A 24,605-nucleotide genomic window follows, 5' to 3' on the forward strand; every position below is an offset into this window, starting at 1 on the left:
CGAGAGGTGTGACTCGTCTAGCCTCCGAGAAACGCACGCGAAGGTCGAGGTTCTGCGCGGAGAGAGGCTCAGAGCAGTCTGGGAAGTGTAGTCCAGTTGGCACAGATTCGTGGTGGGCACTGAGGTTCCGCGAAGGGGCTGAGCAGGCTCGGAAAGAGGTAGGTGCACCGAGTCGCGCGGCTCCGTGCTGAACTCCGGAGCGAATGGAGGGCTTCCGGGGGCCTGCTGTCCCTCCCTCCCGGCCCTACGAGAGGCTTCACGTCGTCCTGGAGCTGGGACGATGTTGCTATGGAAACCTCTGCGGTAGACCTGTGAGTGCTACCTTGGAGCTGCGGCGGGAGAGCTGTTTTCCTTCTCCGCTGCAGGGAGGTTCTCTCCCAGGGGCTCCCTCTGAGCTGGGTGAATTTGGGCAGCAGCTAGAGATTAAGCTCGGAGAGCCCTCTAGCGCCAAAGGAAAATAAGGACCTGGCGGAGGAGCCACGGCCTGATTTTGTTGTCTTCAGCCTGGTCTTTGTATCAGATTTAGAGGGAGATGATGGATGTGAGACGTTATGCACGCAAACAACTTTGCCACGGCCCTGTGGTCCGCTGGGTGCTGGGGCATCAGAGACGAACAAGACAAGGTTTTTGCCCTCATGTCGAGGGGTGGAGATGCTCAAAATACTGGTGATTCCCAGAGCTGGACAGAGGTGTTTCCTGCCACTCTCCACAAGAACAGTTAAAATAATAATAATGGCTGTTATTTATTGAGCATTTACTGAATGCCAAATTACATTCCAGGAACTTACTTCAATCCGTACAATAACAGTACAAATACGGAAACTAAGATCTAGTGAAAGATGAAGCTAATTGTTTAAAATAAACAGGTTATTATTAGAACCTCTGCCCTTTGCCTCCAGAGCAAGTACCTTTACCCTATACCGCTACCTTGTGACGAGCTTTTCAGTTTGCAGAAAAGATAAGACAGTGCAAAGTAGTGTTTTTCTTTTAAACATCTCCACCTCCCCTGAACTTTGGCTTCCAGTACCATTTATCTACATTGGAATAAAAATAGTATCTGATTTAGTACAAAGCAATTTGAAATGTAATGTGCTAGTGTTTTGGGTTGATAATACCACCTATATGTATCCCAAGCTTCATGGGAGGGAGAGGGAAACATTTTCTTTTTATATTTCAGTCCCTAGCTACATCCTAGATACATGTAATAATAATTTATATCTATAAATAAAGGAGCTTTCACTTACATCATTCTCATTTATTAACTGAACCGACCAGCTTTGGCTTCACCTGTAAAACGGGGTAATTTTGCCAGCCTCACAGGGTTTCTGTGTTAAAATAAAAGTGTAAAGAATGGGAATGGAAAAGCATACCACAGTGCTCAAGGAAAGTTCATTTCACTTTATTTGGATCTCTGGTTTATTCAATAAAACATTTACTGCCTAGTTATTATGGATATACACTACTGGATTTGGAGGAGAATATACAGATGTCATCAACAGATTTTAAACTCAGTGCGGGAGTTATATTTTTTTTCTCCAAAAAATGTTTTTTGTTAGCGTAAGCATTACCTTGGGTTTTCAGACTGGTGTGGACTCTTGAGCCCCTTTTTATCCTTGTTCTCTCTGCCTGGTATGCCCTTAATCCCCTTTCCCTACCTGCCCTTCCCAAGCCAACCAAGACATCATCTCCTCCAGGAAATCCTCCATGTCTCCCCCCCACACTCAGCCCAGAGTGGATTGGGCCTGTGTGATGCCGTTGCATTTCTTGCACCAGAGTTCTTAGTACACTGTATGCAATTTTCTGTTTACATGTTTGTGTTCCCCACAGACTGTGACTGTGCCTTTTAACGCTGCAGCTGGAGCGCAAGAAGTATCTATTTAATGAATGCCCCATACATGTAGGACCTATTTTGACCCTGAAGATAACCCTGTGAATTGGTGAGTTAGAGGGAGTTTTCACAAGATTTAGTAAATTGATTTTAGCATTCAGGAATGATCACAAATCTCTTACAATTCTCATGTAGAGTTAATCAAATTTAATGGCTTGTATGCTCTCCCACTAATAGTACTACATTAAGATGTGATACTTTAATGTTATTCTCTTAGCTAGAATATGTCTTTGAATGTGACAGGAGCATGAGATTAAAGTGATTGTTGCCTAGAATTCTTTTATAGGCAGCTTGCTATTTAAATATTTAAAATTCTTGAAGAAACAGTTTTTTGGAATTAGAGTTGTGGATCTCCATTATGTAATAAAAATATAATATTCAGACACCTAAAGACTTAGACGTCTATGTGTGACTCTAAATGAATCTTTTATTTGCCATTCATTTTAGCATGCGTGCTTACAAATTGATCTGATATTTGTAGCTGAGATTTATCCCCTTCAGGTTTTCCTCCTCTCTGCCATTTTTGACAGCTAATAGTTCACTGGGTCTGGCTCTTAGTGTTGATTTCAGTATGCTGCGACGAAAACCAACCCGCCTGGAGCTGAAGCTTGATGACATTGAGGAGTTTGAAAACATTCGAAAGGACCTAGAGGTAGGAGTACAACTTTCAAATCCTTCGGAATATTTAAAACAATAACTCTTTTGAACTACAGATTTTTATACCAACAGCTTACTTGAAATCTCTATTTAGATTCTTTACAGGCATTTCCAATTTAATGTATTAGTTTCCTGTGGCTGCTGTAACAAATTACCACACACTTGGTGGTTTAAGACAATAGAAACTTATTCTTTCAGTTCTGTAGGCCAGAAATCGGAAATCAGTATCATTGGACCAAAATCAATGTGTCAGCAGGACCACGCCCCCTGCAGAGGCTCTAGAGGAAAATCTGTTCCTTGACTCTTCCAGCTTCTGGTGGCCCCCGGATCTCAAACCTCTGCCTCCATGATCACACTGCCTTCTTCTCTTATGTCTCTGAAATCTCTCTCTGCCCTCTTATCAGGACACATGTGAGGGCATTTAGGGTCCACTCAGATAATTCAGGATCTCAAGATCCTTAATCACATCTGCAAGGACCCTTTTCCCATATTAGACAACATTTACAGGTTTCTCGGATTAGGATCTGATAGCTTTGGGGGTCATAATTCAGCCTCCGACATTTAACATGTTAAAACAAAATCTCTTGGTTTCTTCCTCAAGCCAATTTCACCTGAGTGTTCCCCATGGTAGTATCCATTCAGTCACTCAAGCCAGAAACACCTAGGAATCATTCTTGAGTTCTCCCTTTCTCTCACCTTTTATATATAATCTGTCTGTAAACCTTTTGATTCTACCTTAAAAAAAAAATTTTTTTTTTAAATTGGGGAGCAGTGTGTACTTCCAGGACTTTTTCCCAGTCAGTGTTGTTGTCCTTTCAATCTTAGTTGCAGGGGGCGCAGCCCACCATCCCTTGCGGGAGTCGAACCCGCAACCTTGTGGTTGAGAGGCTCCAACCGACTGAGCCATCCGGGAGCTCAGCGGCAGCTCAGCAGCAGCTCAGCTCAAGGTGCTATGTTCAATCTTAGTTGCAGGGGGCGCTGCCCACCATCCTTTGCAGGACTCAAGGAATCGAACTGGCAACCTTGTGGTTGAGAGCCCACTGGCCCATTTGGGAATCGAACCGGCAGCCTTCGGCGTTAGGAGCATGGAGCTCCAACCGCTTGAGCCACTGGGCCGGTCCCAGATTATTTCTAGAACCTAACCATACTGTTTCATCTCCACTGGTAACAGCCCTAGTCCAATTAACCATCATTTCTCTCTGTACAATTTCAGTAGCATCCTAAGTGGTCTTTCTTCCATTTTTATCTCTTCAATCCATTCTCCATCAGGTATCTAGAATGACTTTAAGAATTTTAAGATCATGTCATTTCCCCTGCTTAAACTGTTTCAGTGGTTTGCTGCACTGAGAATAAAATCTCAATTCCTTATTATGGCCCACAAGATTTTGTATGTTCTGACCCCTTTCAGGTTTTATCTCCTGCTGCCTGTTGCCTTGCCCTCTGTACCCCAGACATACTAGCTTTCTTACATTTCCTTGAACATGCAAAACTATCACGTCTGACTTTTGCACATACGGTGTTTCCCTGAAAATAAGACCTATCCGGACAATCAACTCTAATGCGTCTTTTGGAGCAAAAATTAATGTAAGATCTTATTTTCGGGGAAACACGGTACTCATCTTTTGACTCAGCTCCTTTTAGAAGTTTTCCTTGACTACCTGCCCCCAGCTGGTTAGGTTCAACCTCTTCTGCCTGTGCTGACCTCTCTCATAGTACCATCTGTTGTCATTTTCTGTTTTTCTGCTCCCCCCATATGCTCCTTGAAGGCAGGAATTAGTATATTCTTTTTGCCTCCATATCCTGCAATACCAGGCCCAATGGAGGTGCTCAAAAATTTGCTGTCCTACAGTGGTAGATATTTTTTACTGTACGGCAGAGGACAGTACATCTTGTACACATCCATGAACATGATGGCTCTGCCATGTATTGTATATGCTTCTTATTAAGACAGATAACTTGTATTTCTTTTCCCTCTTCCTCACCCCAGGAGACTTTAGTGTTCTCGAAGCATCATAATTTTTTGCTTTTTACAAGCTCACATTGATAGTGTCTTATTAAGGATAAACTTTAAGTATGGTTTAAACTTCAGCTGTAATGAGTCTCATAAAGTGCTCACATACTGAACTTTGACTCTGTAGAGTCAGCTCACTTTTGAGTGTCTTTCTCCTAAAGGCAGTTGCCCAGTGGGGTTGCCCTGTTTTAGAGCTACTGAGGAGGGAAGGATAACATTGCCCTGAACTAAAATGAAACCAGTTGAAAACTGGCATTTCATCTGTTATTGAAATTAGTTTGATTACATTTTGATGGCTCAATTCGGAAACAGCAGTTGTTCATGATGGGAAGCCTTTTAAATGATTTCATTCCATTTGGATATTCTCAAGAGTTTCTCATGGCTTTTAAAGGGATAGCATCCTTTGTCTTTTAGAACTTGTGATCACAAAGTTATTTGGGGAGAACCTTCTAATGTTACTTATTGGTAATGTAGATTAACTGGAGAGGTAAGTCATTAGACACACACACACACACACACACACACACACACACTCACGCGCGCGCACGAAGGTTGGACAATTAAGTTGATGAACTTTCCACCGTGTGTGTGTGTGTGTGTGTGTGTGTGTGTGTGTATTTGATTCACTATACCGTGTTGCCCCGAAAATAAGACCTAACCAGAAAATAAGCCCTAGCATGATTTTTCAGGATGACATCCCCTGAACATAAGCACTAATGCGTCTTTTGGAGCAAAAATTAATATACGACCTGGTCTTATTTTCGGTAACACGGAAACACGGTAGTACTTTGACATTGGCATTTAAATGCTCACAGTTCAGTAAGTGGTGAGGTATGGCAGCAATTCCAGTGATGAGCAGTGAGCCATTCTTCTAGTAGGGAGCTCTAGGTGAACATATGTTCACGCTCTCCTAGAAAGTTACCATCACCTAGCAGCTTTCCAGTTAGGTAGTGGTAGTTATGGGACCTCTTTTTGAAAATGATCAAACTGAGACTTAGATTTTGTGAATTCTGTCGTCACTTGTGATTTAAGAGCCAAACCTTTTATCTGAAAATAAAATGAAATTCCAGTCCTTTTAATAAGACAGCACAAAACCTTCTATTCCTGTGTTACATTTAATCTCATGGAGTCAGTCAAGCTGTTAATTTTTGGTGATTATTGTTTTACCAGTCACTTTATTTTTCTGTATGTTCTCTTGAATGATACCCTTCTTTCCCTTTTCTGCCAACTCTTATTTATCTTTCTAATTGCAGCTTCCTGCTCTGAACCTTCACTCTTCCGCCAACTCTTCACCTCTTCTTTGTGTCTCTTTGGCAGTGGGTGCTTTCCTTTGTCATAGCTCTGATCACCCTATGTTGTAATTGTCTATTTACCTGTTTCCCTGGTAGACTGTGACATCCTGAAGGGTAGGGGTTATATCTTTTATCATTATACGGTAGCCCCCCCTTAGCTGAGTGGGATATATTCCAGGACTCCTACTGGATGCCTGAAACCACGGATAGTGGTGAAGTTATATATAGGATGTTTTTTCCTATACACATATACCTACGATAGTTTAATTTACAAATTAAGCACAGTAAGAGATTTATAACAATAAAAGTTATATCGATATGGTCTCTTTCTTAAAATAATCTTATTGTACTGTACTCACCCTTCTTGTGATGACGTGAGATGATACAATGCCTACGTGAGGTGAAGGGAGGTGAGTGACATGGGCATTGTGACATAGCATTACGCTATTATAAGGGTGACTTGAACACATGCACCGCGATACTGCAGCAGTCAATCTGATAACAGACGGCTGCTCAGTGGGCCGGGAGTGTCTCCTGTGTCGAGCCGCTGGACAGATGAGTCATGTTCTGGGTGGGATGGAGCCAGATTTCATCACACTACTCAGAACAGCATGCGATTTGAAACTTGTGAATTGTGTCTACAGCGTCAAGCCGCTGGACAGATGAGTCATGTTCCAGGTGGGATGGAACCAGATTTCATCACACTACTCAGAACAGCATGCGATTTAAAACTTGTGAATTATTTATTCCTAGAATTTTCCATTTACTGTTTTTGGACCTCGGTTGACCACGGGTAACTGAAACCTCAGAAAGCCATACTGCGGATAAGGGGGGACTACTGACAATCCCCCTTGTATTCCTAACCATCGAAACCTAGGATTTCAGTTTATTGTTCTATAGAGCCTAACCCTTGAGCCTAATCCTTTACACTTTGCTAAGTACATGGTAATGCCAAATAATTATTTGCTAATGCAAAGAATGTTGCCTTAATCCCAAAATGTTTGTACTTTCAGACCCGTAAGAAGCAAAAGGAAGATGTAGATGTCGTAGGAGGCAGTGATGGAGAAGGTGCCCTTGCGCTCAGCAGTGACCCCAAGAGCCGCGAACAGATGATTAACGAGCGAATTGGTTATAAACCCCAAGCCAAGCCCAATAATCGTTCTTCTCAATTTGGCAGTTTTGAATTTTAGAGGTGGATTCTCTTTCGTGCCAGAGCCCTGGAATGGAATAAAATGATGGCAGAAGTACAAACAAGATTTAGGGAATTGAGTGCAGTAATCAAACAGAATGTTTTACCACCTGGAGAAACACTTCTGCATGAGATTACTGATGCTAACTTTCATTCTAAGCTGAAATGCAAACTCTGGTTTGTCTCTGGAAAATGTGATTCTAAAACGTGTCTGATTTGTTTTTAAAAATAAATATATTTTTGGAAAAGCGTGAGGCATCCTTAATGAAGTATCATAGTACTGTTAACCACCAGACTTCAAAGGTAATTGCTATAAGAGGTGACATTTTCCCCATTTATTAAAAGACCCTGAGCACAGAACTCTTCGAGTTGATCCTTGTCACTGACTTTCATTTGACTCATTTATTCAGCAAGTATTTATTGAATGCCTGTGTGTCAGTACCATCGAAGGCACTTAGTAACATCAATGAACAAAACAAACATCCCTGCCCTTGTGGAGATTAGATTTGAGTGACTTTTGTGTAAACTTGATCAAGTTGTGGGCCACCAGAATCTGTTTACAGAATGGCTTTGTGACTAGTTTGGGTATAATTTTGGGAGGACAGTGGAGGGAAACATAGTAGCAATGCACCTAACAGTATTATTCCAACTTACTTTCCTTTCCCAACTTGCGAAAGAATTTTTCCCAGTAGGAGCCAATCAGAGGCAACACAGAGGGTAGTTTAGAATCGTGTCCTGTTGTTTCCACGATTTAATTCAATTACAGGGAACCACCAATTGTAGAACCTCGGAATCATCTTTTCTAAAGAGAACCCTCTGCAGGGATTTTACCCTGCCTTTCTAGGGCAGTTTAAGTCTGGGTAATAAGAATGTGGGAAAGACGGGTAGAAGAGGACATATAGTTTCTCTTCTTCCTTCAATCATTCTTAAAAAACCTTTATTCCAGATTTACCTAGGACCTTCAATTCTGTTATCTTAGTCTTAGAAACACTGCAAGAATCAGGCTCCGGATAGGGAATGTTATCTTGAAGCCTGGAAAGGCCAATATGGAAGGGCAAAGAAAAAAAGGGAGAAACAAGACTGCCTTAACTTCTGTCAAAAGGCTGGGTGATCCGCTGGTGAGGCGGATGAGGGAGAGGGGAGAGTAACTAAAGCAGACCTCATGAAGGCTTTCCTAACCGATCCCGTGTCTAGAGTTCTGCTCTTAAGGAGTAAATTTTCTACTCCACTTATTTGATCATATAGCAAGTGGTTAAGATCATGGACTCAGAACCAGGCTGGCTGTGGGTTTATTAGTTGAAACTGAGTGGTAATGGCCAAATCTGTGGACAATAAAGAGACCATTTATTCTGATATCACTCTGGGTAGAAAGACGTGCATAGAATCACAAAATCAAAATATTTATTTTGTTCTTTTGTACATGATACTGTTAGAACATTCCTACTACAGCAATACTGCTCTCTGGGAGCTTACAATCTAAAAGTCAACATTAATTGTAGACCCAGTGATTAAGGCATTATATCAAATGTAGACTTTGTATCTTTAGATGTACAGTATTTTCTGAAAGAAGCAGCTGGAGAGGGCAGGATCAAAATTAAATGACATGAAAGTGTACCCCCTGCCCCTTTCAGCTCCTCCTAGAGCACGCTTTGTGGCTAGAACTCAAGACCAGTGCCTCACAGCTTGAAAAGGAACTCTAGAGAACCCTATTGCAGAAGTAGTGAGGAAACCATCTCTAATTCTCTGGTGGATACAGGATTCCATTTGTGGGCAATAGGGGGCTCACTGTTCCTCCAACATACACTGGGGAGAGCACATAATATTCTGTAACTGCAGATGGTAGCCCTCTACCCAGCCTTACAGAAGTTCCAGTGGGACAACTGCTCCTCGAAATGTGTGTAACGTCTCTACTAAATTTTATAACTCTAGTTGGTATCTATATCCACTGCATAGTAATGTCCACTGCGTCAGGAGGGCTAGGGAGACTTAATAAACTAGACATACGGGATAAAAGTATCTTTTAGATATATGGTAAAAGACAGAAAAAAGGGAAAATAACAGAGTAAGGGGCCAAAGAAATGGGGATACGGGCTTTTAAGAGATTTGAATAGGGAAGGAGGAAAAGAGAAATTTGGGTCCAAAAGGAACAAAGTCAGGCAGTAAATTCCAAATGCAGAAATGAAAGTCAATGGAATCATTATATTATCACAATCCAAGAGCTCAAGAAGGAATTTAAGCTCTAATTTATTTTTTCTCCTTCACTAGATTCTTCCTTTGGCAACCTAGTCTAAGAATTGCTGGAATTCAGGTTTTTCAGGAGGCTCTATCTTGAATACCTGAAGACATATCCCAAACTGATGTTTCTGGGAGTTTCAACTTCATAGCACTTTTCTTAACTGGCCTTGATTTTTCCTCATGATAAGATCCTGTTCCTGAAAGGGCTATTTTACAGCAGCTCATGCCAAGATTTCTAGACAGCACCAGGGTCACTACTAAACACTATTTTATTTCTCATGGTTTTATTATTCCTTGGCTTCTGAGACAGCAACAGGCTATTTTCAACTTAATGTTGGACTCTGTCAGTACCTGTCAGAGTCAGTACCTGTCATTTACTCTGCTTATGCTAAGTATCAGCACTACAAGGGGTGAAAATGAGAGCAAAGCACAGAACTAAATGTTGGTTCTTAGATTTTAACCCAGTCCAGTAGACTCATAACTCTCTCTTGGTTCAAAGCCATGAAAGTACACATTCCTCACTCTCCAATATTTAACTGTACCCACAGAGAAAAGTACAAACTTAAAAACCACAACAGAGGCCAACAGGATAGCTGTGTTATATCTCTTCTGCCCTGAGGCACACTGGAGTCTAGCACCAAGGAGGGCAGGATTTAACAGGCCAGCAGAGAACAGTCACTTTACAGAGGTAGTTTGGACTGGGAACAGAACTGCAGTGTAGATTAACAACTGAACAGATAAAAATCCAATGTGATTCTTTATTGACAAAAGCTTTGGGCCACTTGTGATCTAATTAAGCCACCAAGAGTACCAAAGATGGTCAAGCAGAGGATGAGCATCTGCCTAGCAAGGGCATGGATGTTGGGGGCTGAGGAAAACCTGGGCAGCAGCAGACGATACCCTAAGCTTCTCCAATGACAGGGCTAGACTTTTGCCATTCTGTCCTCTGACTGGTTGATTTACATTGTAGATCAAAGTCTTTCTCAACCTTTAAGCTACTTCCAAGAAACTACAGCTCTTTAAAAATAAGGACTGGTGATTTCACAGATGCTGATAAAAGTTACTTTGGCTATAGCCCTTCGTGTGTGTATGTGGGTGGGGGCACACTCACAGCTGGGGCTGCATAAATGTTTGTGGAATGATTAAGTGTTGACCGGCAGCATATGGTACACGAGTGAAGCCCAGATATACCACCTACCAATGAGTATTCGAATTCCCATGTTCACCCCACCAGGTGATACATCCTTAGTTTGAAGCAGAGATTCTCAAAGTGTGGTACTCTGACCAGCAGCAGGAGTTTCATCCGGGAACTTGTTAGAAATGCCAATTTTTGGCTCTGGTTTGAGGCCCAGCAACTAGTGTTTTTAACAAGCCCTCGAGGTAATTTTTATGCAGCTAAAGTTTGAAAACCATGAATTCAGAGGCAGACACATGGAAAGAATAATGGGAGATAATGGTTCAAACTCTTCCGCTTCCTTCAGCTGTGACAAACCAAGGTATCAAGTCAAAGTAAAATGTCAATGATTTTATTTTAAAATACCTATTTCTATTTTCTCAAACTGATTGTCATCTTTTTTTTTTTTTTTGCTTAACAAGTTCATTCTAATCAAAATGTTAAGTTGGAACACAGTTGATGAGTCAGCCACCCAAGAATGCATACTTCTGCAAGCTCTAGGCCTGGATTTAATCTCAAACCACCCCCTCTGCCCAGTACAAAGATTTCGATGCAACACATCACACCTAGGGAAAGGCACAATGTATTTCCCACTCACTGAGTCCAAAGACTGGAACTTATTTTTTAACGTTAAGTTTGGGCTCCGGGTTTAGTTGGGCAAGAATTTCCCTCAGCTGCCATATATCCTGGCTGAAGTTAATCCCTTTCCATCCCTGACCCAGGAAAAAACCCACCAAATTCACAGATTGTCTGTTAAAAAGTAAAAACAGAAGATTAAGAAAGGAAGCAGGTGATCATCATTGAATAGAAAGCTACCTGGATTAGACCAGAACATACAACTTGGATCTAAGATGATGGTGGAGGAGAGGACATCTCATGGGTGGCTTCACATCAAGAGAAATGGGAAGCTCAGCTCAGGTAAAAAGAGTCAGGGAGGTTACCACTTTAGCTCAGAGACCAAGCTAAACCTCTATTGAGCAGGGGTGGGGTGGGGTGGGGTGGTGTAGTGTGTATTTGTGTGTATTTGTGTGTGTGTGTGTGTGTGTGTGTGTGTGTAAGGAGATTAGGAGCAAGGGAAGATATGAGCAGGTGTATGTGTGTGCGTGTGTGTGTGTGTGTGTGTAAGGAGATTAGGAGCAAGGGAAGATATGAGCAGGTGTGTGTGTGTGCGTGTGTGTGTGTGTGTGCATGTGTGTGTGCGCGTGCGCATGTTTAAGGAGATAAGGAGCCAGACTCATGTCTTCCAGTCTTGAACTGCTTCCCACTGCACTCGATAAGGCCACACCATGGAGCCTGACGTTAATGGCAATGCTCTGTGATGTCCACAACCACTGCCTTTTTCCAGCTGAAGAGAAAGTACCCTGTGCCGGCGCCTGCTGCTACCGCAATGCAGAGGTACCCGTTGTAGGTCATGAAGATGAGCATGAGGAAGTAGCTGATGACCACCTGGATGATATGCAGCACTGTTTGCAGGAGGTGAGGAAAGCTCAGCATCTGCTGCCTGGAGAGTAAATAGGGAAACAGTCAGCGACCCCTAGGAATGCTCAGGCTCCTTCGCAGATCGGGAGAAAGAGGGAACAGTTGTCCTGAGCCCAGCCTGAACCGGACTCCCTCATAGCCACCCTGGCAACTCACAGGTACTTGTGTGTATGTGTATTGTTTCCTGGTCCCTGGAAATGAAACATGATAGGGCTGCCAGGTTTATAAGCAATGGCTAGTTAATGGTTACGTCGGCAGGCGGAACCCTCTTCGGGAGCTGGGGAGAGAAAGGAGGACTAATACCCTGACTTACCTCCATCTTGAATCCTGAAAGGGAAACCTAAACCCTCCCATACTTATTTGCCTGAACATTTTCAGGCCTTCTACTTTTGCAAAATTCACATTCTAAAAAAAATGGAAATAGAATTGAGGGTTGGGTGGTCTAGCAGAAAGTACTTAGTTGGGATCAGGAGACCTGGTATTTATCCCCTCGGTCACTTACTAGTTCTGTCACCTTAGATAAGTCACAATCTGTTTGGGCCTCAAGAAGCTCATCAGTACAATGGGAACAAATAATGAGAGCAGGATATTGGTCTATAGGATTGCTAGAACTCCAATTTAGTTTTAAGACCTATGTTTCTATTAAAACCGAATCTCAAAAAGCATTTGTCAAGCTGTGGGAAAAACCAGTTGTTATCCAAACACTTTCTTAGATGGAATATAGACATTTGTACAATCTTATATTGTAAACAAACTGAGACTAGTGCTGGGTAGGTACTACTTTTTATAAAATTGGATTCTGCCATTCTTCTATTACCTTACCTGAATTTCTTTGCTTAACTTATTATTATTTTGGCTAATATTTTACAATATAGATTCCTTATCTTTTTCCAAAGTGACAAATACTTACAATTAAGAACATTCATGTTTGCAAAAGGGTTCCTAGCATTCCTCCCTTGTTCAGCTCATGACCCACAACCCCAAGCCTCCAAAGACAGTTTTGATCAAGGTCACAAAGAATCACTAACTCAAGAAGGGGGCTGTTGCAAATAAAATAATTACTTTGCTGCTTACTATGTTTCCCCGAAAATAAGACCTCATCAGAAAATAAGTCCTAGCATGATTTTTCAGGATGACATCCCCTGAACATAAGCCCTAATGCGTCTTCTGGAGCAAAAATTAATATAAGACCCAGTCTTATTTTCGGGGAAACAGGGTAGCTAACCCAGGTCTTCAGAACTTCCATCTGGATCTGTTCAATCTTCTTACCCAACAGTTTTGTGTGTCTCCATAAGAATGGTTCCATTTGGCCCTGGGACAGGCATAGAATTGTAGCGAATGCTGACTTGTGACTTGCGCAGCAGGCTCTCTCGGGCTATCTTGAGTCCTTCATAGAACATTGCTAGTAAAAACACGCCCACAAAAGCTCCAGCCATTTCTAAGTAGGGAAGGAAAAGATGGTGGTACGGTTAAACATGTGCAAAAATATTAGCTGGTGTGCTGTCCAAGCTAGAAAGACAACATAGAAAAGGTGCTACCCTCAATTTCTTAGTCCATTATGCAAAAGGGGAATAAAACACCTTACTTTTAAGTACTGACTCTATTTCTTGAACAGGTACTTCAATTCTAAGCCTTTCATACTGGGAAGCATTGGTAATGCTATGAATGTATTCAAACGTCTGACTTAATACACTACCTGAAGTAAGTGCTCCCTCTCTTCCCAGAACAAATTGATTTTGTGGATCCAAAGATATAACAGCACCCAAAGCAGTTCCAAATGACTATTGAGCTTCTGCAATCTGAACTTAAGGCACAGCAACTCAACATCACAGACACAAAGAAATGGTTGATTGGTTACCCAAAATCTAGGGCTGACACTAAGATGGGCCATGCCAAGAATCAGGAGCGACGTAGAGCACAGTTGTACACCAAAAACAGCACTGGACTAGGCAGGTAGAGAAGGTCTGGGTCACTGTCCTAGCGCTGACATAGTCATTCTGTGTGATTTAGGGCTAATCGTTTTACTATTTGAAGCTTCATTTATCTGTAAAAAATGGCAGCACTGTACTAGATCAATAGCTTTTAACCTAGGGTATTTTGTGGTATGTATACATATAATGCTTCTTCTGTTATTTTAACTTGACTATAGTCTTTATATCCTGACCAATAGCTTATCAAAGAGGGAAGCACTCTGGAAAAGGATGAAAGGAAATGGATTACAAAAGACTCCTATCTGTTATCCAAATTATTTTTCAGAAACTCAGAATTAAGCATCGTGTATCCTTCCTTCCTATGTAGGGAACAGGAAGCAGATGGTTATGTATCGTAACCAGAATGATTCAGTAATTACGACAAAAGCAGGTGCTGGGTCTCCAGATTCTTGTCACTGTCTCTCATGTGACTGTCACCTTCAGACACTACCTGATGCTTACTCACCTCCAGCTGTATTGATCACCAGGCCAGAAAACAATAGTTCCACATTCTTAAAGCCAAAGTAGAAGGTCATGTGCTGTCAGAAAACCAAAACAAGTCAGTTAGAGATGACGGAAGATTCTAAATGAGAATTTCAGGTAAAGAAGCTTAGAATACTTAAAAGAAGCAGATCTGGGTAACATCACACATTCACTGGAGCAGGAAGCTGCCCCCCTCATTTTAGCATTATCACCACAGGCACTCTCCACAAGTACTTTGTCCCCACCATCAACCTTCGTGTTTTTCTCTTTTCTACATAAAGCATCAAGACCACAACTTAACTCAGAAAAGGGTCAATTTTGAATGTAAGGAATACAGTAGTATGGACCCTGGAAATCTTGGTTCTGGTGTGGCTTTGTAATTAACCTGCCACATGATCTTGGGCAAATCACTTGCCTTAGTCTTAGTTTTCCTCATTGGTAAACTGACTTTTAAATAACAACCTTCTGGTCCTAAAATGGAATGATTTCTACTACCCAAGTGGGTGGGAAAGGGCCTGGGCTGCCTCTCCCATGGCACTCACCATCATCATCATGTCGCCAGCTCCCCCGCCATGGGAGTAGGAGGCTGAGGTCGTCGGGTGGTGGTGAGAAGGTGGCACGGTATTGTTGTGGTCCACATTGCTCATCCCCCCATGGTGGGAATGGCTCATTTTTCCAAGAAAGGTGGAGAGTCAGCAGACGATTCTAGGAAAAAGGAGTATATATAACAAGGGTATAAAATCTTGACTCTTGATAAATATTTCATCTTTGTGGGACTTCATCCTAGCAGCTTTACTTAGAATTACTTTTCATAACCTGCAGATAAAAGAGAAGTAACTGTGTTCATAGGGATGAGCTTTGGAGATTGTGGCAGAAGGGATGTACATCTGAAGTTTCAGAAACCTAACACTTACTTTGCAGAACTGTTCCTTGAATAGTTATGTTCAATATATGTTCAAATTTAAATATGAGGTAAGGAGAAGAACAGTAACTTCTTTGGATTGCAGGAAACAGACAATGTTTGTAATGATGGACAAATTGATGCCATTAATGAAACTGAACTGCTCTTGGGCTTTCTAATCATAAATGTCATAATATAAAAAGCAAGCACGTTAGATAATTTACCTAATTGGGTGACCTGTGTTCCATAAGGATATTAAGAATACATTTTCAGATATAGGACAACCAGCCTTCAGCTAATTTGAATTTGAAGGAAAGGTCTGCTACTGCCCTAGGCAAGTAGTGTACTCAGAATTTAGACACAATTTCAATCCTAGCAGGGCAGTAGAGCTCAGGAAACTGAAAACAAGGTATAAATTGATTATTCTATATTAAATTAAGTCTGGACAAGGCATTTCAACCTTGTATCTTTACTATCACATCACTGCTTTACTCCAAAAGTCCATCTGGTACATAAATGAAGGAGCAAAAACTCCGGTAGCTGGGGTGTGGGTGTGGGTGGGGGTAGGGAGTGGGAAGTTGAAGAGGGTGCTGAGGGGGAGCGTTAATGGATTCTCTTTCTGTGTCCCTCAACTCCAGTTTGTGGAAGAAAGAATGCATTAGAAATTCCAAGTAGGTATTCATGAGCCTGAGTGTGCCTCTCAGTCATTCAATCAATAAACATTTATAAAGCTCCTACTATGTGCTGGGAATTTAACAGTGAATAAGGCACACAAGGTATCTGATATAGAGACAAGTAAGTAAAAGGAATCAATTTCATGGTGTGATTAGTGCTGTAAAAGAAATAAACAGGGTAACATGACAGCATTACTTAGAGGTAGAGAAAAGGCATACTTTAGATAGGAAATTTATATAGATTCAGGGAGTTATGTATATCTAATTAAAAGCACAAATATTCAACTTTGATCTTAAATAACTTTCATGCGATACACTATATTTAGTTATATTATAGAGCTTGACAATCTGGTACTAGTAATGCCATTGCCATAAAGGGATTAGATTTGTGGTACAACTCGATATATAACAAAATCTTTGTCCGCAGAGTTTTTATATTAGAAGGTGAAGAACAACATACACAAAAGTAATCAACACAGCACACAGTTTCAACGAAGGGACAAATGGTATGGGGGTAGCCGTTTTCAGACAGAGTCATGGTAGGATGGAGAGATCACTGCTATCTGACTGATCATAAATTATGATTTTGAACCAAGCAAATGAAGTGAAATAAGAATGAAATGACTACTGCCGGCCAGGAAGACTAATAACATCCTCATATGAGACTGAGAAAGAAGTCACAAAATTTTTCTTCTAGTAAGAGTCTGGAAAATGTTTAGAGCATAAGAAAACCATGGAGGATAATTCCATTCCATATTATCAACATGAATCCTAGCCATTGATTTGGTGTATATTTGCGGAGTGCGTTCTGGGGTAAGAAACTGAGGGAGACACAGAGATGAACCATGCAGAGAGTCTTTCCTAAAGGAGCTTTAAGGCTAAAAAGGTAGAAGGGAAAACTGAACAGTCATAATTTTCATTTTGGGGAATAAGATGACAAGTAAATGAGAGTTCAGAAAGCAAGAACGTAACATTACAAACTACTTAAGATCAGTACCCTTGATTTCCTTGACCTTTTACATATTCTTCTCAGCCATATTTATTGAAGATCCATAAGTTCCTAATTGTTCATGTACCTCATTACCAATTAGAGCAAAACCTGTACCATGAAGATATGTAATCAAATCTCTTCAGACATACCAGTGACCCAGTAATCCATGTCCAAACCTCAAGAACTCCTTTCAAAATATGCACCTGTTTTGAAGTGTCATCATTGTAGGATACATTTCATATTCACATACACTAGAAAGTAGAGCAAGAACAGAATCTGTTTCATTATCAGTGGACAATGTATTCTTGTAATGGAATACTAAGCAAGGCTTGCTCAATAGTATATGAATTGGAAGGTACAATTCTGGTGGAAATTAACCTACAAACACATATTGTAAGCACAAACTCAAGCCAATCCTGACAAGTTCTTAAGCTCACTAAAAGTGTTGTTCTAGGAAAAATCCCATGGGAATATGCCAAACTCAAATGATACCAAAAAGGAAAAACGCAGGAATTTATTATTAAAGCATAATCAATAAAAGCAATTATATGCTTATTCTTTTCTCTAGCTACTTGGTTTTTCAGTGATGTGCCATATTTATTTGGATAACTCATCTTCTAAAGGAATCAAACATACCTAACCCATTCTCCTCAAGAGAAATTTTACTTACAGGAGTTAAACTGGCAGTTGTTTAGTATTAGTCTGTTTCCTTTGATAGCTCTAATCTAAGAAGTTCTAAACTCAGCTTCTTCCAGAATAAAAATGGTACTAAAGTAAGACTAACCCAAAGAATAGCAATACAGCAATACCATTTTTTGTCTCAATTTATAATCTGAAATGGTTTAATGATGAGCTGTGCTGTTTTGCCTTTGGTTTATTCAAGTTTCTCTAAACTCCACAGCCAACTTCAACGACTTGCTTTTCAAGAACTGTTTTCTCTAATTTAGCTCCACCCCACTGTCTCTTTCTAAGAACTGGGTTCAAGGTCCACGAAGCAGCTGTACTGTACTTTTATGAAATCAAGTTTTTTGATTTGTAAAGTAATTACAATGAATGGCGCTTGTGGAAGGGTTAGTAATGATGAGTGGAACCGGAGCAAAGTTTGTTTACTTACTGATTCACTGGATTTCTGGTTTTAGGGCAATCTAAGTGCATATGTTAATTCCTGGCTAACTCGCCTGTTCTTGTTTAAAACTTGCAAAATATTTAAAGAAGAATACTAACAAAAAAATCTGAATATAGAATTCAAGAGTAGAGCTGAAAACAAAAAAATCTTAGGGTTCCTAGCTTTCAATTTATGAAAAAATCTACCTATAACATTTTATTTACCAAGTTGAGTTTACAATGAGGTAGAAAGATTAGGAATACTATACTTCCATTTACATTTTTGTCCATTCAGGCAAATAGTTTTCTCTAACAGAATCCAAGAGGGACCCACATCGGAGATCACCTTTGTACTACATAATGGAGTGACGAGTTCAACTGTGTATCTGGAAAACATCTGTCAAAGAACTTGGAATGGATGACTTGGGAAAATTAGCCTCTCTGGAGCTGGTGTCTGGCCAGTAGACTTAAAGGGCTGCTGAGAGGCGGAAATGAGAGAACAGACATAAGCACCTAGCAAAGTGGCTGACACATGGTTAACTATTATCATTATGTGGAATATGAGGCAATAAAAGATCTTAGATAGGGAAAATCCAATGAATAAACTTTGTGGGAGAAGACATTACTCAAAATATTAGCTTTCTGTTAGCTTCTCTCCTGCCGAGACCACTGGCAAGCCTCTTTCTGCCTATCCTGTCTCCTGAGACCACAAGTGGTTATCGACACTCATGTGGATAGTTCGTAATAGCTTCTACCATAGAAAACTTCTTGGATCTTTAAGGAAATACAAGAGAGATGGTCTAGGAATTGACTATAGGAAAAAATCAAGCACGAGTTTCTACAAAATAGTTAAGTTTATTTCTTAGGAGGGCTTGTTACACTATTATTTATCTTATCTTCAGTTGGATACTTGAACAAGTTGCCTATATGCCACCTTGTTTCTATCGCCTTGAATGCTATTAGATATGGGAAATGAAATGGCACATTTGACATTGAATGTCATATAGCTTTGCATTTCTTTCTGCTTACCCCCATTTAATAAGCATGGTTCAGTATTTATACAAATGGGTTTCAACACTTCCTTGTATTCAAGGGTCTAATTCTCAGTCTACTTCTGAAAATCATCAAAAAAGAAGTTTCCTCTATTCCTGTCCACCCCTCCCCCCAACATAGACACATTGTAAAGCTTAACTAGAGGGCCAGATTCTTTGCAAAATCTAGCATCTCTAGCAAAATAAACATGAATTTATGGACAGGAGTTAGGAAATTAGTGAGGCTAAATTCTGATGCCTATTCTGAGTCTTAGCACTGACCAGGTTTGGTTTAAACTTCAAATTCCTTTTTATTTTCCTGGTATTGCATAATGATGGTAAGAAACAATAATCCATAGAGACTATGGAGATTAGATCTCACAAAAAGATTACACAGAAGTGGCCATACATCTGCCACAGGGTCCCTCTTCTCCAGCTCAGACAGATGTAATCTGGAGCTTCACACAATTCTCCTGGAGACCTCCTGCAGTCTTTCCTGACTTCCAAGATAACGAAGATAAGGAAGAAAGTTTTCATTCTTAAAACGATTAGGGTCATGTTCCTTTTTAGATTTTTAAAAACAGTAAACAAAGAAAAGTCTATCTAGTTGGGCTTCTGCTTTCTGCAGTCACTATTTATGATTGGTGACATAAGCTTTAAGCACAAATACGGGAAATTCAAGGTCAAAGAGTAAATTACTACCATAAACAGAGATTCATGCTAATGGACTACGTTCACATGATCACGCAACCAGTTTAACTGGACTAATCCTGGCTTTCAATGACCTGTGCGGGGTCAGTAGATATTCTGAGAAATGGCTCTGGCTGTTTCAAGTGCCCCTCCTTCTAGGTGCACTCTACAATTCTCTGGATAGCTTTATGAATTCCACACTTCTGTTGTCCTTTTGGGGAGGGAGGAGGTAAAGGAGAGGTAGGAATAAAGGGGAGACCTTGATATAGTGGAACAATAATTAGGGCTTAGGTGTCACCCCATAACTTGGCATTCCAGGCCAATATACCGGAGTTGTTTGGAAAAAAACCAAAATGTAGCAGTTCCTAGTAAATGGGGGCAGGAAATACAATCTGATGAATAAAGAGGGGAAAGATTCTTCCCCTTAAAGGCTATGTTGTTCCACTCATCCCTTAGGTCCTGGCTTCACATTTTGATACCAAGTTGAATGGTAAAAATGTGACTGGTAGAAACTGTACGAATGGAACCAGACCACCCTTTGGATATTTCAGCTGCCTTTCCTTGGCCTATGTCCTTGAGGCGCAGTGATGATAAGGATCGTTAATTTTACCAGTTCACTCACAGAGTGTTAGGCTTGAGTACCTCATAGGTTTACATGGGCTCTCACCCAGAACTGGCAAAAACAGTATTGCCGAAGTTCTGCCATGTCAACGTACTAAAATCAGTTAAGTAAAATGATGCAGTGGAAGTAGAGAAAAAATAGGTCCGGTCAATAAGGAATAAAATGTAAGAGATCTAAAAATTTCATACACAGAATTCCCCCCGTATTAAGTCTGGCAGGTAATGGGAGTTAGGGCACTTATTACAATTGTAGGTTTGTAAAGATAGTCAGAACTCAGGAGAATAATTGCCAAAAATCTACCATAAAAAAAAAAAAAAAAAGCTTAGATTTTATTTTTTTAAAAAATTTTCAATAAAACAAAGGCTACTGTTTTTCCTTCTAATTTTTTGCCTTTGCTGATAATAAAAATAACTCCACGGGATCATCTATGACAAATTCTCACTTGCTTTTTCTTCAATGGCAATGGTTGGGCTAAGATGAGAAAGAGATGAATAGAACGGGCAGGAAATTAATTTAGTGATTATTTGCATATTTCTGTGTTATTTTCTCTTTCTTCACCATATACCAAAGTGAGCTCTACTATTTCAGACAATCTGCACAGGATTTCCTGAAAGTACTTTTCATGGAAAGAAACCAAACTATGCAGAGTCTGCATACCCAAGTAATAGCTGAGTTTCTGTGGCTGCATTACTCATACATCAGACTAATGTGCTGCATCAAAAGTAACCAACTGCCAGAGACATAAAGGGGAAAACTACTTCAAACAGTTACACTTAAAATTCAGAAAGCCTTCATTTATGAGTGGCCAGTGCTCTGGGCAAACAAGAAATGCTGCATGGACTGACAAGTTTTTAGAAGAATAAAAGAGCAGCTATGAATTAGTGGGAGTAGCTCTTTTACTCAAACCGTCTTGACTAAGAAATATCTATTTTAGTAAAAAGGACAACACAGGAGCTGCTGTGAGAATCATTCTAACTACGGAAAAGACAGAAAGCAAACCTGTGATTTGATTCTGATCAACACTGTTTCCAGATACTGGTTCAAGGTCACCCCCCTTCTATCATCAATTTCATCTTTCCACATCTCCACTCCACCTTCCTAAGCTGCTCAGGCTAAGCAAAGAAGATGAGGAACCTGTTGGGGCAAGACAGATCCTGGAGGAACTGATTACAAAGAGAATTATACAGCGATGGAGGGCTATCATTTTCAAGAGGAAACATACTAAAGACAAACTTAATTTTTTAAATGCTCACTGTCCAACTTCTAGATCACCTCTGCCTTCTGGGCAAACATGAATAGACCATGCTATTACCATATGAGTAATAAAATATAAAGGACAGAGAACTCGTTTAAACGTGAAAGAGATGCAGGTGATAAATACTATACTGGGCAAGCCATTTTATATGTTAGAGCTTTATTTTCCCTAACTGTAAAATACTGAATTATATGATTAATAAAGTCCTACCCAGAGCTAAAACTTAATTCTACATTTTTTTCAGTTTAGTTTCCAGGAGAACAGAATATTTCTCTACCCTCTTCCTTAGTACTGGATTGTAAATTCTTTGAGGACCCTGTCTTATTTATCTATGAATGGCCTGCATTTTCTAATACCCTGCACATAGTAATAGAGTAGAGTAAGTGTCTGCTGAAACAAATTACTTTTCCCTGCATTTCTCCTTTGGCAATTTAGACATAAAAACAAACAAATTAATTCCTTAATCTGTTATTGACACACGGGGCAAGTCTTAGTAAGTCTGAAATGCTATACAATATATTTGATAGATATGTTTAGAAATTACTCAATACTTCTATGGCAACAAGCAGAAAATGTAGCTGGTATAGAAGCAACATAGACAAACTGAATTTTTTAAGAGTTGGAAGGCATCACAAATTCATCTAGTTCTACATATTCATTTCACAGAAGCCTACAGTATGAAACCACAAAGTTCTTGGGAAAATCTAACCTTTACATTTTCTGTGCTAATTTGCCTTTATAAATACTTTTGTAAAATATGTTTTGTGACATATGTGAGGAGACTGTAAACAAAACTCACACTTGTTTCTAAAAGTAGAAGGAAGAGAACACACTAGCTGTGATTGACCTTTAAGCGGTCTGAGATGCCAGATCCAGATCCTTTATATAAAGTAAGTCTCTAGGGCACTAAACCTTGACAAGTGCCACATAAAAGGACAGTAGAGAAAACAGAGCAAACTGTAAGACAAGATTAACTTAAAAATATTGTTACTCTGTACATCTACCAAATGAATCATTGCATGGAACCTGAACAAATGACATGGGATGAAACAATGGCATTTCCTTGCTGTAAATCCTACTATTATCTTATTCTATCCTCATAGTATCTCTTCTTGATTCAGAGGAACCAAGGCACAGAGAGTTTAAGCAACCTGATCAATGTTAGACTAGAAAGCTGTGGAGGTACCTTGGCTAGAACCTAAGTATCCTCTTTCTCCTCTCTGGGTTTACTCTATATTAAACTTTCCTTACTATTAACCCAATGTCACAATTTTGTATCCATAAATGTTACAATGTTGCTCACTTTTCCTAATCCCAAGTAAATTCACCCAGCCTGCCTCTGGTTTTCACTATCAGCAGCTCTGTTAGAAACACGGGTTTTCCTATCAGTACCCCTGCCCTCTGTTCATCCTATATGATACATCAATGACAAATGAATCTACCGAAGGCATGGTTCTACGTATCTGCTCAAAAAATTCCACTGCCTACTGACCTCTCCACTGTCTGTTAACCTCCTTGTTCTGAGAGCACACAGATCTTTAAAATAAAGGCCCCCAACCCTACCTTTCGGACCACATGTACTTTGTTCCAGCCAAAGAAGCCCAACTGCCAAAGTTTCTACTGTTCCTAGGGCATATCCCACACTTTCCTGTCTGGTATTTTGGTTCACATTGTTTCTTCAGTCTGGAATGCCCAGCCTTATAATCTCTAATGCAACAAATCCTCATCGTCCAAAGTCTAGTTCTAACATCTCTGAACATTCATAGCACATTTTGCCTTTCCTAGTAACTCCCAAAATACCCTAAAGGTCTAGGTCTCACAAAATACCCTAAAATATTTTTATAATCTTTTCAATCTGTGCCTATTTCTGTCACCCATGCTGATAGGAGAGAAACTTGAAGAAACAGTTGAATGGAGCTATTTCTCCAAAATTCCTTCTCATCTTCATCAACTGCAGATATTTAATAAGCTCCTCTTGGATACTTCTTGACCCAGCTAAGGAAAAAAGTTTGGCTCCTACAATTGACCTGAACAGAGCCTTTTCTTCATCTACATGCAGACCACGTGACATGGAAACCGGAGGGCCCTGTCTCAAGTTGTGCGTCACAAAAACCTTACTAAGCCTCGGAAGGACTTTAGAAGTCATTGCATGGAGCTCCTCAGTAAAATACAAATTCTATAATAACTGTTCAAACACCCCTCAGGCGTTGTCAGGCTAGTGTGTTGTTCCCTTCCAGGAAAATAAGGAAAACACTCTTTCCAGCCAAGCCAAGTACAGGAATCTTGCTACTTGATGGTGATGATGTTGATAATAGAACCAGTACTCCAAGCTGAACCAGATGCCATCCTCATGTATTTCTCAAGCTGTAAATTGCACTTTGGGTTGTACTCCCAGAAACTAATTTCGGTCTGCAAAGAGAAACCTAATCAAATTCATATGTAACTTCTGATACTGATAACACTTATTTTATGCTCGCTATCTTGCATGTATGTCTGTACAGACTTTACTTTCCAACCTTATCTCAATCTAAGCCTCTTCACATTCAAATATTCCACTGAAACTAATTTTACTTTTCCTGAATAAATTTAGCATTTTGACACTTGTATGCCTCTTTGGCTTGTCATTCCTTCCCCGTCTCCTCTACCATTTTCTGTATATGTGCAAATCCTGCCATTATTTATTCAACATCTACATGCACTTAAATATGTCAGAATTAGGATAAAGTTAAAACATGGCCATTTGCTCTTTTGAATGTATAGTCTAGCTCATTCTTTAAGGTTTAGTTAAAATGCTACCTTTTGCATGAATTCTTGACAGAAGAAATCTATTTCCTTAGTAATCTTTTCTTACAGCAATTTTGACTTAACAATTCTTAAAATATGATAGAAAGTGCCATATAAACACAGCAAGTAACAAATTTCTACCTCCTTCATGCATCTGGAAGAACACTCAATATTT

General features: G+C 40.1%; 2 protein-coding genes across 5 annotated transcripts in view; one reads left to right on the plus strand and one right to left on the minus strand.

Annotated features, from left to right (window-relative positions):
* Positions 1-17: 17 nt before the first annotated feature.
* On the plus strand, positions 18-7,285 carry CDC26 (cell division cycle 26). 2 transcript variants are annotated; one of them, XM_019754639.3, is made up of 4 exons: positions 18-158; positions 1,828-1,937; positions 2,447-2,540; positions 6,862-7,285. In XM_019754639.3, the coding sequence occupies exons 2-4, from the start codon at positions 1,885-1,887 to the stop codon at positions 7,036-7,038; spliced, it is 324 nt and encodes a 107-aa protein (XP_019610198.1). In that variant the 5' UTR covers positions 18-158; positions 1,828-1,884; the 3' UTR covers positions 7,039-7,285. The 2 variants fall into 2 exon arrangements, with proteins under 2 accessions (XP_019610198.1, XP_019610199.1); XM_019754640.3 differs by having other exon boundaries at positions 139-158; positions 2,419-2,540.
* A 3,497-nt stretch (positions 7,286-10,782) lies between these two features.
* Positions 10,783-24,605, minus strand: part of SLC31A1 (solute carrier family 31 member 1) — a 28,888-nt gene continuing 15,065 nt past the window's right edge. For 2 of the 3 annotated variants that reach the window (XM_074330852.2, XM_088792725.1), the window contains exons 2-5: positions 14,921-15,083; positions 14,362-14,434; positions 13,195-13,363; positions 10,783-11,947 (exon numbers count right to left, since the gene is read on the minus strand). In XM_074330852.2, the coding sequence (XP_074186953.2) occupies positions 11,746-11,947; positions 13,195-13,363; positions 14,362-14,434; positions 14,921-15,049 (573 nt within the window). In that variant the 5' untranslated portion in view covers positions 15,050-15,083 and the 3' untranslated portion in view covers positions 10,783-11,745. The remainder of the gene's footprint in view (positions 11,948-13,194; positions 13,364-14,361; positions 14,435-14,920; positions 15,084-24,605) is intronic. The other variant, XM_019754635.3, reaches the window with a different exon arrangement.

Source organism: Rhinolophus sinicus, chromosome 16 (assembly GCF_057876585.1).
Source record: "Rhinolophus sinicus isolate RSI-liver-muscle chromosome 16, RSI-T2T, whole genome shotgun sequence".
NCBI lineage: Eukaryota > Metazoa > Chordata > Mammalia > Chiroptera > Rhinolophidae > Rhinolophus > Rhinolophus sinicus.